Raw genomic sequence first — 14,537 nt, forward strand, 5'->3', positions numbered from 1 at the left:
AAATCGGACAGTAATACGGATGTCATACGGATGATGCGATTATAAAAAACGGATGATGCGATTAAAAATCGCATTGTACTCGCATGACACTCGCATGAAAATCGCATACGTTCCATCCGTTTTTTCGGTCCAGATTACGGACCGTTTTTTATCTCGCAAGTGGAAAGGGACCCTTAGGGTGCGTGTCCACGCTCAGGATGGCCGGTGGTATCGCCGCAGCGGCGAAGCCCCGCCCCCTTTCTGGGACGCGATGGTGCCGGATGTGTACAGTACACATCCGGGATCATCGCACCCCTCGCCATAGGGCCCTGTGATATGCCTTGCGGGGACGCTGCGTCCCCGCAAGGTGTACGGACATGCTGCGATCTGAAAAGACGCGCAGCATGTCCGGAGTCGCAGGGCCGCCGCGTGCGGGTTTCCACGCATAGTGGACACGGGATTTCAACAAATCCCCTCCACTATGCTAGAACATCTGGACGCTGCGTGTTTGACGCTGCAGCGTCAATCACGCAGCATTTACTTACCGTGGACACTCACCCTTAGGCCCCTTTCACACATCAGTTTTTTGCCGTCAGTCACAATCCGTTGGCTCGACGGATCGACGGAACCGTCGCAGATTGTGAAGAACTGATTCGTTTTTTCACCAGATCTGACTAGCGGATCTGGCTAATTAGATCCTAAAAAAATCTGAGCATGCTTAGTTTAACCCCTTTCTGCCAGCTGACGGAATAGTACGTCAGCTGGCAGATCCCCTGCTTTGAGGTGGGCTCCGGCGGTGAGCCCACCTCAAAGCCACGACATGTCAGCTGTTTTGTACAGCTGACATGTGCGCGCAATGATCCGCCCGCGCCCATTAACTAGTTAAATGCCGCTGTCAAACGCTGACAGCGGCATTTAACTAGTGCTCCCGGCTGCGCGGCCGGAAGTGCTCGCTGACCCCCGTCACATGATCGGGGGTCATCGATGCATTGCCATAACAACCAGAGGTCTTGAAACCTCTATGGTTGCTGATGGCCGATTGCTTTGAGCGCCACCCTGTGGTCGGCGTTCAAAGCACACCTGCCTTTCTGCTACATAGAGGTGATCTGTGCTTCACCTCTATGTAGCAGAGCCGATCGTGTAGTGCATGCTTCTAGCCTCCTATGGAGGCTATTGAAGCATGCCAAAATAAAAAAAAAAATGTTTAAAAATATAAAAAAAATAAAAAATATATAAAAGTTCAAATCACCCCCCTTTCGCCCCAATCAAAATAAAACAATTTTAAAAAAATCAAACCTACACATATTTGGTATCGCCGCGTTGAGAATCGCCCGATCTATCAATAAAAACAAAGGATTAACCTGATCGCTAAATGGTGTAGCGAGAAAAAAAATTAAAGCGCCAAAATTATGTTTTTTTGGTCGCCACAACAATGCATTAAAATGCAATAACGGGCGATCAAAAGAACGTATCTCCACTAAAATGGTATCATTAAAAACGCCAGCTCGGCACGCAAAAATTAAGCCCTCTCCCGACCCCAGATCACGAAAATTGGAGACGCTACGGGTATCGGAAAATGGCACAATTTTTTTTTTTTTTTGCAAACTTTGGAATTTTTTTTACCACTTAGATAAAAGAGAACCTAGACATATTTGGTGTCTATGAACTCGTAATGACCTGGAGAATCATAATGGCAGATATTTGGTGAACCTAGCAAAAAAGCCAAACAAGTGTGAGATTGCACTTTGTTTGCAATTTCATCGCACTTGGAATTTTTTTCCCGTTTTCTGTTACACGGCATGGTAAATCCAATGGTATCGTTCAAAAGTACAACTTGTCCCGCAAAAAATAAGCCCCCACATGGCCATATTGACACAAAAATAAAAAAGTTATGGCTCTGGGAAGGAGGGGAGCGAAAAACGAAAACGAAAAAAGCTCCGGGGGTGAAGGGGTTAAAAAACCGGAATCCATTGCTGGATTCCATCATTTGACAGATCCGGCGCCCATAGGCTTCCATTCTAGCAAAAGACGGATGGCGACGGATCCGTCACTGTCCGTTTTTTTGATGTACACAAAAAACATTACTTTGTCCGTTGTCTCTGGGCGCCGGACAAACAATTTTCGAAGGATCCGGTGAATGACGGATGAAACGTGAGGCCATCCGTCGCTAATACAAGTCTATGAGAAAAAAACGGATTCGGTGGGATCAGTTGCCGGATCCGTTTTTTTCAAAATTCGACGGATTGCGACTGATAGCAAAAAAACTGATGTGTGAAAGGGGCCTTAGTGATCGGGGTTCTGTAACCTCAAGAATGGGGCTATGCAACCCTGTCTTTGCCGATTTTGCAGCATTCTCTGGGTGTGGAATTTCTTCTGACATTTTAACTTTCCTAAAGAGCGTAAAAGAAAAGAAATTATCTGTATTTGTTATTGCAGAAAAGTAAATTTATTGCTATAAACATAACCTTTATCATGCGTGGACGTGTTTTAGGCTACTTTCACACTAGTGTCGTGCACTGCACGTCGCTATGCGTCATTTTGTAGAAAAAACGCATCCTGCAAAAGTGCTTGCAGGATGCGTTTTTTCTCCATAGACTTGCATTAGCGACGTAGTGCGACACATTGCCACACATCGCAACCGTCGTGCGATGGTTGCGTCGTGTTGCGTCGGTCCGTAGCCACCAAAAAACGTTGCATGTAACGTTTTTTGGTGTGTCGTGTCCGCCTTTTCCGACCGCGCATGCGCTGCCGGAACTCTGCCCCCGCCTCCCCGCACCTCACAATGGGGCAGCGGATGCGTTGAAAAACTGCATCGGCTGCCCCCGTTGTGCGGCGCTCGCACAGTATGCGTCGGAAAGTCGCTTTGCGACGTGCGTCGTTTGACGCTAGTGTGAAAGTAGCCTTACAGCCGTAAATAAATGGTCACATTTTCAAAGGCTCTGTTCACATTTCATTAGTTACCGTATTTCTGTTCTAGCACTTTTTTTTGGATTCTAAAAATGGAAATAAAATATTTCAGTACTGGATCCATTCATATGAATGAGCACAGAAGTGTCATAAAATGGCTTCCATTTGCCTAATTTCCAGATGCTATCCATTATTATTATTTATTTATTTATTTATTTTACTGGATACAAATATGTATTCTGCAGAACTTTTTTGTCTGGACAAAAAAATAAATAGCGATTTGTTCCATTTTTTTCAAACATTTAAGCCTCTGGGAAATGGATCATAATGGATGGTCATCTGTTATATCATCCATTAACATACCTGTTTTTAGCTCTGCGAATACACAGAGCACTAGAGGTGTACAAGAATCCCCCTCGTAAAAATGAATCCATACAAAATAGGAAAAAAAAGCTGCCAAGCAAAAGCCAATGTCTGTTTTTAAACTGATTTTTTTTTTTTTTTAGACAAATTTGTTTATTAATTTCCATTTTGCAACCATTTGTAATGGATCCAGTTTTTTTTTAAATACTGGATCTATTAAAGGGATGATAACTGGACGTGTGAACACAGCTTGACATATAAGATGATATATATGATGTATGTCTGTCCAAACCGGATAGTAAAGTCTAGCCACCATTTGCCTGCTAATACTCCAGGCTTAGGCGGGGGATATATCCTGTATTATGCTTGATTCTCTCTGCTCTCACAATTATTCTAGACGGTTCTTGAAGTCTCCTCATTTTGATGGCTGGTATCGGCATAAACAGAAAGAGATGAGAGAAAGACTGGAAACGGCACATCTCAAAGTCATCTGTGAAGCAGTAAGTGTTTCTAAGGGCTGTCCCACACGTCCAGATAATTCAGGTACCGGAATAAATCGGTACCGGAGTTATCCGTGTCCATGTGCCTGGGAACTCACGTAGGCCATACGTGCGGCACACGTGTGCCGCCCGTATGGCGAGTGGGTACCACACGGAGCGTGTGGTACCCACGCGTGTGGTACCCTGCATCGTGCTGAAGCCGCGATTCATATGTTCCCTGCAGCAGCGTTTGCTGCAGAGAAAATATGAATAATAGTGTTTAAAATAAAGATCTATGTGTCCGCCGCCCTCCCACCCCCTGTGCGCCCCCCCCGCTGTTCAGAAAATACTTACCCGCCTCCCTTGCTGCTTCCTGGTCTGGCCGCGGCTTCTAGTGTATGCGGTCACGTGGGGCCGATCATTTACAGTCATGAATATGTGGCTCCACCTCCCATAGGGGCGGAGCCGACTATTCATGATTGTAAATGAGCGGCCCCACGTGACCGCATACGGTAGGAGGCACGGGGCAGAGAGGAAGGAGTGACAGCCAACGTGGGAGCGGGTGAGTATTTTCTGAACAGCGGGGGGGGGGGGCGCACAGCGGACACATAGATCTTTATTTTAAACACTATTATTCATATTTTCTCTGCAGCAAACGCTGCTGCAGGGAACATATGAATCGCGGCTTCAGCACCATGTGGGGGGGACAGCGCTTACTGTAGCGCTGTCTCCTGCACGCACACGGACCCCAGACGGAGAACGTCCGTGTGAGGTCCGTGTATTACACGGACCCATTGACTTTAATGGGTCCGTGTAATACGTGCGCTCCCACGAACACTGACATGTCTCCGTGTTTGGCACACGGAGACACGGTCCGCAAAAAATCAATGACATCTGAACAGATGCATTGATTTTTATGGGTCTATGTGTGTCAGTGTCTCCGGTACGTGAGGAAACTGTCACCTCACGTACCGGAGCCACTGACGTGTGAAACCGGCCTAAAAATGTAAAAATATACATTTTTGGATCTGAAGATCCCACTAATGTATGTTAAATGCAGTTCTGACCAGATATCAGTCAACTATAAATGACCTGACAAGGAGATCACTACCCACAACAATACATTTACAGGCCAGATTCCAAGATTCAATTGAACATCAGTTTTATTATCAGATAGAAAGCCAGTCAAATAAATGCAAATAAATTAATTAGAAGTGGTTTGTCAACGCGTTTCAGAATCCAATCGGACTCCTTCAGGACAACCACATGTAGAAGAGTTTTATATGTGGGTGTCCTGAGGAAGGAGTCAGATTTGACTCTGAAACGTGCTGACAAATAAACCACTTCTACTTAATTTATTCTCTGATTCGTTTCTGACTGACCAGCTCACTTGAAGTCCACCTACTCTGGCTTACTATTACATATATGTACATATATTACACACATGTGTAGCATCACACTAGAACTACTAATCAGAGGTGCGGAGGATGGTAATAAATAGGAGGAAGTCCACAGGGCTCTGGTAAGCAGCCATAGACTGCCAGTGTGACTCCTGGACCAAGTGAATGGAGAAACAGAAGTTGAACATATTTGCATTCGATTTTCTAGTATGTGGGTGATGAGTATTTCTGGTCTGTGGATGGTAGATGCACAAAGTGCCTGTGCAGCGCTCCGGCCTGCAGCGCTAGCACACACTCGCCACAATAGGTGTATCTAAGTCTGCTGAAACAGAGTGACGTCTAGATCTATAGATTCTGCATCACAGACTATTCCCCAGTGAGTGACTTGAATGCTTCTATTGTGGCAAGTGTGTGCTAGGGCGGCCGGCTGGAGCTCTGCACAGGCACTTCGTACATCTACCATCCACAGACCAGGAGCACCCATCATCCACATGCTAGGAAATCGACGGGCAAATATATTTAACTTCTATTTCTCTGTTCACTGGAAACTGGATTACGGACATATCTGAGTACTTGTACAAGCTGAACACCAGTCAGATTTAGGTAGGACATTTATCTGCATAGCCACCTACATTATACATGCAGAATTAATTTCAGGAGTACTGTGGCATTTGATTTTAAGTGCATTTTAGCGTGGTTTGCCTTTTCAAATTAGATTTTTTTTAAATTCTACTGTATAATATCCAGAATTTACACTTTTTCCTTATGTTATAAGATTTTATGAGGGAGTCACTTGTGGTAAACAATAAGAAGCAGATATATAATAAAACTGCTGAAGTAATAAACATACGGTATAATAAATGTATGTGCCGTGTAGATGACTTGTGATACTTTGTGCATTTATCACAGAATATAACAGCATGGATTAAGAACAAATCAGAGGTGGAGATTGTGGATCTAGTACTGAAACTGAGAGACAAACTGGTATTGTATCTAAAAATTCCATAAATTAAACGTCAGAATTTATACATTCTTTTCAGTTGCATGTCTTAGTATTAAAATCCCAAATCCTTTATTCATTCAAACAGAAGTGAAATCAACAGTAATGGGAATAGAAAGGAACAACTTTGTACTTCATCTTCTTACTGGATCCACTTCTGGCTTTGTCTCATAATTGCATAAACTTCTTAGTGCCTTGTTTGTCTGAGACAATTCTTGGTCTTTAAAGGGAACCTGTCAGCAGGATTGTGCACAGTAACTACAAACAGTGTTAGGTCGGCACCGTAATACTGATTAAAATTATACCTTGGTTGATGAAATCCATCTTATGGTTGTTTCTCAGGGTATGTGCACACGTCAGGATTTCTTGCAGAAATTTCCTGAAGAAAACCGGAAATTTTCTGCAAGAAATCCGCATTTTTTTTTTGCGTATTTTTCCCGTTTTTTTTAGCATTTTGCAAGCGAAATTAGCTTGCAGAATGCTAAAGTTTTCCAAGCGATCTGTAGCATCGCTTGGAAAACTGACTGACAGGTTGGTCACACTTGTCAAACATAGTGTTTGACAAGTGTGACCAACTTTTTACTATAGATGCTGCTTATGCAGCATCAATAGTAAAAGATAGAATGTTTAAAAATAATAAAAAAAATAAAAAAAATGGTTATACTCACCTGCAGACAGCCGATCTCCTCAGCGGCGTCCGTTCCTATAGATGGTGTGTGTGTGCAGGACCTTCGATGACGTCGCGGTCACTTGAGCGGTCACGCGACCAATCACAAGACAGCGACGTCATCGCAGGTCCTTCACCACACCATCTATAGGAACGGAAGCGGCAGCGTGCACCGATGAGAGGCAGGAAGACTCGGGGGCCATCAGAGGGTGAGTATATGACTATTTTTTATTTTAATTCTTTTTTTTACCAGTTATATGGTGCCCAGTCCGTGGAGGAGAGTCTCCTCTCCTCCACCCTGGGTACCAACCGCACATGATCTGCTTACTTCCCGCATGGTGGGCACAGCCACATGCGGAAAGTAAGCAAATCAATGCATTCCTAGTTGTGCGGAATCCCCGCAATTCCGCAAATTCAATGAACATGTTGCTTTTTTTTCCGCTATGCGATTTTTTTGCGGAAAAAAATTCAACATTTGCACAAGAAATGCGGAATACACTGTAAATAATAAGAGGCATATGTAAGCGTTTTTATAGTGAAAAAACGCGAAAAATACTGAACGTGTGCACATGGCCTTAATCTTTATTTTCAGTTAATGAGATTCTCATACTCCGGGGTGGCCTGTAGGGGGCTTCATGTGGTGCTCTGCTTAGCTCTTAGCTCTGCTTAGGGTAAAATACCCCACCGTGACGCACGGGACTAGCGGTGGATGCCGCGTCCGTTACTTCTGCCATTTGCGCCTGTTACGGCCTTACCTAAGACTGCTGTCCTTTTACAAGTGGGGTATTTTACCCTTTGTGACCCCAAAATCTGTTATCTCAAAGTGAGGTACATTGATGAAGGTCCGAAAGTGACCGAAACGTCTACTGTATGTACTTTGTTTATATTAAATCTTCACTGCATCTCACGACGTGTGTGCCAAGTTTATCTCTAATATTGTACGGTTTGGGCACCTACTTGAGCACCACAACCATAGTAGTGCCTACGGACTTCTTCCAAAACTTATCCCTCACTGACCTGTCCCCTAGTTTACATAATGAATATCATATACTGTACTTTTCGGATTATAAGACACACTTTTTCCCAAAAATTTTTTGGGGAAAATGGGGGTGCGTCTAATAATGCGGATATACCTTACCGATACTGTTTCTATAGGCGCAGGCTATGAGAATGAGAGGGCGTGCGGCTGTGCTGCAGGTGTCCGGTGCTGCTGCGGGTGTCTCCGGTGCTGCTGGGGCTCTGCTGAAATTTTGTGAAAGGCCAGAGCCCCCGCAGTTCCATGATTTCCTGTGCGGTGGACTCCGGGAAAATGGCTTCCGGGGGGTGGCACATGCACAGATGGAGATCTCGGCACCAAGATCTCGGGAGATGAGATTCCAGCGCTGAGATTTCATCTCCCGAGATCTTGGTGCCAAGATCTCCATCTGCACATGTGCTGTCCCACGGCGGCTATTTTCCCAGATTCCACCGCACAGGAAACCATGGAACTGCGGGGGCTCTGGCCCTTCACAAAATGTCGGCAGAGCCCCCGCAGCACCGGAGACAGCCGCGGTACCGCCGGGCACCCCGCAGCGCCGGACACTCGCAGAAGCACTGGACACCCGCAGCAGCGTGCCGCACATCGGAACACCCCCTCATCCCAGCATCATCTGTCATGATTCTCAATGGCGAGAGAACATAGCCCAGCATATATAAGAACTAGCTCTTGGAAGATGGAATCTAAACTGACCATGAACTAAACCTGCCGCACAATTAACAGTGGCCGGGTAGCGTGCCTACGTTTTATCCCTAGACGCCCAGCGCCAGCCGGAGGACTAACTAATCCTAGCAGAGGAAAATACAGTCCTGGCTCACCTCTAGAGAAATTTCCCCAAAAGGCAGACAGAGGCCCCCACATATATTGGCGGTGATTTTAGATGAAATGACAAACGTAGTATGAAAATAGGTTTAGCAAAATCGAGGTCCGCTTACTAGATAGCAGGAAGACAGAAAGGGCACTTTCATGGTCAGCTGAAAACCCTATCAAAACACCATCCAGAAATTACTTTAAGACTCTAGTATTAACTCATAACATCAGAGTGGCAATTTCAGATCACAAGAGCTTTCCAGACACAGTAACGAAACAGCAGCTGTGAACTGGAACAAAATGCAAAAACAAACTAGGACGAAAGTCCAACTTAGCTGGGAGTTGTCTAGTAGCAGGAACATGCAAAGAAAGGCTTCTGATTACATTGTTGACCGGCATGAAACTGACAGAGGAGCAAGGTTATATAGAGACTCCCACATCCTGATGGGAACAGGTGAACAGAGAGGATGATGCACACAAGTTCAATTCCACCAGTGGCCACCGGGGGAGCCCAGAATCCAATTTCACAACAATCATCCCACTCCTGCCTCCTCCAGCAGCGGACCTGGGACCCCGCTTCACCACCCCCAGTAAGCAATAGGACGCATGGATTATAAGAAGCACCACCATTTTATAAAAATAAAAAAGATTTCCTATTTTTCCCCTCAAAATTTAGGGTGCGGACCGGAGAGTCTTATAATCAGAGAAATATGGTATATATATTGAAAAAAAAATAAAAATCTTACAGGCAGGTTCCGGCAGTGGCACTTGTGCTGCCGCATGATCGCATGTGTAATGTGCGTGTAATTATTATGGTTGAAGTTCCAAGTTTTCCTTGGAGGAGGAAATTTTCTTTTCTCTAGCAAGATGGTGCCGCCTGCGCAATAGCAGCTATCAGATCACCTCTATATGCGCCAATAGCTGCAACTGCGCAGGCACGGTGGGCACCATTTTCAAATGTGTGTATTATATATATATATATATATATATATATATATATATATATATATATATATATATATATTAGGATAACCTCAAGCATAATAATTATATGCACATTACACCTGCGATTATACTGCAGCGTAGGTGCCACGGCTGGCGTCTGTCTGCAGAAGGGCTTTTTGTATGTATATATAATGATCATTATGTAAACCAGGGGGCAGGTCAGTGAGGTGTCAGTGACCTGTCATATGTCATCAGTAAGAACATGTAATCAGAGCACCACATGCAGACCCCTCTCCAGGCTTGCCCCGGGGCACGAGCATATCATTAACTCGGAACGGAAAATAAAGATTAAACAACCACAAGCTGGAGTTCATCAACCCAGGTACCATTGTAAGGCCGGCGTCACACTTGCGAGTGCAATGCAAGAAACTCACGCGAGTATCTCGCATCAATACCCGGCACTGCCGCTGGCACTCGGGACCAGAGTGTGCGGCTGCATGTATTTCTATGCTGCTGAACGCTCCGGTCCCGAGTGCCAGCGGCAGTGCCGGGGATTGATGCGAGAGATTCGCACCGGCCTAATCAGTATAACGGCGCCGACCTGACCGTGTCTGCAGGTTACTGTGCACAATCCTGCTGACAGGTTCACTTTAACAAATAGCTGTTTGTCTTTATCTCTGTGTATCCATATTACAATGCAGAGGTCTAAAGAAGAATAGCCTTCTTCAAACTTTAACCAAACTTTTTTGAGCGCATCTAAAATATGCCTAAAGATGCATACTGTAATAGAATAAAAATGACCAATGGACTTCACAAAAATAATATACTAATTTCTGTACATAGACTAGTAATTTCTGTGTCCCTTTGTTTTCATTACATTGATTATAGTGCTTAAATTATATTGTGAAATAAAATAATCTGTTGCTATGACATACCTATTACGGTAAGGAGATCCATACTCGTAAATATACTGGTAGGTACACAAAGAGTTACTAAACTTATCATCGTGCGGTAAAAACTATAAGACCGATTTGTTTCTTGGGTCGGTACGATTACAGCGATACCAGATTTATATAGGTTTTATGATTTGCTATGTTTAAACACTAAAAACAATATTTTAGCAAAATGAATTTGTTTTTGCATCATCCTATTCTGAGAGCGGTAACTTTTTTTATTTTTTTGCGCCATATTAGTGCTTGTTTTTTGCGGGACGTTTTGGCGTTTTCATTTGTATCATATGTTTTTACATATGACTTTTAGATCGCTTTTTATTAACTTTTTTGTGAGTCACTATGATGAAAAAGCAACATTTTTTGGCTGTTTTTTTACAGCATTCGCCAAACGGCAATACCAATTATGTGTACTTTTTATGTTTATTATTGCTGTATCAGAAAGGCTGCGTTTTGAGTGGCGATCCAGGCACAAATTTCTGTAGTCACTCTAACTACATCGTGATGAGTCCTAATAATGTGTCATAACTACATTGTCAGGATTCCGCGATTTTCTTGCTGGAGTGGTTGTCTTCTAGATTCTGTTCCTGCTTTTCTCAGTTTTCTTTTGAATGAAGCTAGTCGACATGTGAGCTTAATTATACAAATCTCCTATGGAGCGGTCACATGACAATTTCTCCAGCAACCAGCAGAATCCTGACAGTGTGCATGTTGCATTCCAAAAAAATATTCCTGGAACCTTTAAGAGGCTATTTGGGAATGTACTTCCACCCACTATTATATTGATGTCCTAATTATTAGTTGTATCACAATTACATGTCCTTAATCACTTGCAAATAACATTAATAGAATATCTTAATTATATTAATAATAATACTCAATAAAAATAAGACTTTATGCATTTAAACAAAGTATTTTTTAGATCACAGTAGAGATGGAAGTATTAGGCCGGGATCACACATACACGAGATACGGCCTAGTCTCGCAAGTGAAAACCCAGCTCTCGCGCCGGCACTCCGGAGCGGAGCGTGCGGCTCCATGTATTGCTGTGCGGCTGCACGCTCCGCTCCGGAGTGCCGGTGCCAGAGCTGGGTTTTCACCTGCGAGACTCGGCCGTATCTCGCGTATGTGTGATCCCGGCCTCATTCTCGGTGTATGATGAGTCTAGGAGAGGTCAAGTTTCGACCTTTCAGTAGCTCTGCAACCTGTGTTCACGGTCTTGCTTTCCAGGTTCGGGCTCACAGACAACACCTTCCCATCAGCCCTGCTTCACTGAACAGACTGAAACTTCATATTGATGAAGTCATTGGCTCCCTTCCTGAAGACCTGCAGAGCATTTTGCATCCCCACTAACGAATGCCACAGCATCCAGTAATATGCCAGTCATCAGTGAACATCTTTCTGCTCCATTACGACCCTACACCTGTACAGACATCAGGAAGCCGACTTATTAGGACTTCATTTAGAGAAATCTCCCCAGCATACTTTAGTGAGAGCAAGTGTTATTCTCATTGGCACAATACAATATAGCACACTACGTAGCGCTGAGAATTATATGGGATATGCACTCATGACAAGCACAACCCAACTCCTGATAAATGAATGTGGAACATTAGTCTACTGATCAAAGCAGGAGGTGTCAGCTCACCCTGTGATAAGATGATGGACAGCAAGTCCAGAGAAGTAGACAAGTGTTTCAGGCTGGTACGGCCCTTAGGGCTCATTCACACTTGCATATAAAATAGACAAGTGCAATCTGATAAAAAAAATCGGATTGCACATGGACCAATGTTATCCATGAGGCAGTGCAAATCTGCTATTGTTTTCTCACCTGTATTCGATGTGGGGGAAAAATAAAAATCACAGCGTGCTGCATGTGGACTCATAAATCGCACGAAACTCGCTAATGCAAGTCTATGGGTGTAAGAAAAAATATATACGGCCCACAGACCATCCATATGACATCTGTATTTTACGCACACATCTCAGAGGAACCAGGAAATTGCATCTCCAAACACAGGAGAAAAAAAAACTACCGTATATAAAGATATAGATTATAGAAAGATTTTAGATATATAATAGATCATAAATAGATATCCTGCAGATATATAATTTCATAACCCCCCTACATATTTTAAAATTGCACTCTTTAGTGCCTTTCACATGGAGTTTATTCTACAGCGTTTTATACTTATGTAACCAAATAACTAACAAAAAGTGATGTGGGGTCCCTCTTATTTTATGAAGCCAGCAAAGGTAAAGCAGACAGCTGTGCGCTTATATTATGATGCTGTGAAAATTCCTGGTTATTGGCCTTTCCCAGCCTAAAAATACAAGCCCACAGCTGCCTCAGAAGTTGAGCATCACATTAGAGACTGGCTCTTTGCCTTTGCTCTTCCCGATTAACCTGGTGCGTTGGCAATCGGGGTAATGGGACTTGGGGTTTATGTCAGCTGTGAACTGTCCAAAAACACAGCTGACATAAAGCCCTGGTCCTAGTAATGGAGAGGTGTCATTCAGCCACCCCCATTACTAACCCAGTTCTAAAAAGTAAAAAAAAAAACACATAAAAATAATAAACACTACCTGGTTCACCAATGTATTTTATTACAAAAGAAAAACCCATGCAAGTCTGATGTGGACCAGGAAATCAGACGTAGCCCACAAATGGAAACCTCAAACACAGAGAAATAAAAACAAGACACTGTCCCTCGTTCACCAATTTTATAAAAAAAAAAAAATATTAAAAAAAAAGGTGCCACGCAGGTCCAACGTAGTTCAGTTTCAGGTTTCCATTTGTGGGCTACATCAGTTACCATGGACTATGTCAGACCTTAATGGTTTGTTTTTTTTGTTTTAAAATAAATTAGTGAACCAGGGAAAAATAATAAAGCAATCATATATCTTTATATATGATTAAAATAATAAAGCAATCATATATCTTTATATATGATTAAAATAATAAAGCAATCATATATCTTTATATATGATTGCTTTATTATTTTAGTCAACTATTTTTTATGTTTACATTGACTATTATAGTATGTAAAAGAGGATGTTAAAAACCATTTGCATACTGATTGTATACGTACAATAATTGCACACACTTGACAAAAGGTAAATCATACGGATTCTGCCTGTTCAACTTTTCTGGATGAGAATGGAACCGATTGTTTTTTGGTTTTTTTTTATACGCCAGTGTGAATGAACCCTTCGTCTAAGTGCTCATACCCATATGAAAGAAAAAAATGAACAGGCATTACCTATTCTATATGCATTTACTGTGTATAATCCATCTCTTCTATCCTGTCGGCTCCTGCAGGGAATTTACAGAACCAAGCAAATAATTACCGGCTTTTCTTCTATCTATCTATGCAATATAGATACATATATATATATGTGTGTGTGTGTGTCACTGACATGTGTGTATATATATGTATTCTATGTGTATATATCTATTCTATCTTTTCTACCATAACCTGTCAGTGTGATTTTACAGTAGCCGCATATGAATTGCCGACTTTTCAAAGGACATAGGTGCGTAAAAATCGGACAGCATTCGCATGGTGTGAGTGCTGTGCGATTTTTTTTTTTTTTTCTCGCACCCATTGACTTGCATTGGCGAGTCTCGTCCGAGATACGCAGCATGCTGCAATTTTTTTTTCTCAGTCCGATTTCGTCTGAGAAAAAAATCGCAGAGGAGATGTAACCCATAGAATAACATTGGTCAGAGTGCAATCCGATTTTTTGCTCAGATTTCACTCGTCCGTTTCTCGCACAAATGGGTATGAGCCCTAAGACTAAGTCATGACCCAAGATCCATACCAGCCTGAAACCTGTGACGTAGAGATACTCCTACTTCAGCGCTTTATGACCTTTTAGAAAAATTATTATAAAATTATTTTATATACAGATGCCGACTTATCTTCCTCTCTGGATTATTCTACTGATCCTTCCATAAAGACATAGGCAGAATTGTTCAAAGTCTGAGTAATCTTATA

General features: G+C 42.9%; 1 protein-coding gene across 1 annotated transcript in view; it reads left to right on the plus strand.

Moving 5' to 3' along the window:
• Window positions 1-13,264, plus strand: part of DENND6B (DENN domain containing 6B) — a 63,259-nt gene extending 49,995 nt beyond the window's left edge. Inside the window, exons 18-20 of the mRNA XM_077264351.1 lie at window positions 3,647-3,749; window positions 6,038-6,112; window positions 11,767-13,264. Coding sequence (XP_077120466.1) covers window positions 3,647-3,749; window positions 6,038-6,112; window positions 11,767-11,889 — 301 coding nt within the window. The 3' untranslated portion in view covers window positions 11,890-13,264. The remainder of the gene's footprint in view (window positions 1-3,646; window positions 3,750-6,037; window positions 6,113-11,766) is intronic.
• Window positions 13,265-14,537: the final 1,273 nt, after the last annotated feature.

The sequence above is a fragment of the Ranitomeya variabilis genome, chromosome 5 (genome assembly GCF_051348905.1).
Source record: "Ranitomeya variabilis isolate aRanVar5 chromosome 5, aRanVar5.hap1, whole genome shotgun sequence".
Classification (NCBI taxonomy): Eukaryota; Metazoa; Chordata; class Amphibia; order Anura; family Dendrobatidae; genus Ranitomeya; species Ranitomeya variabilis.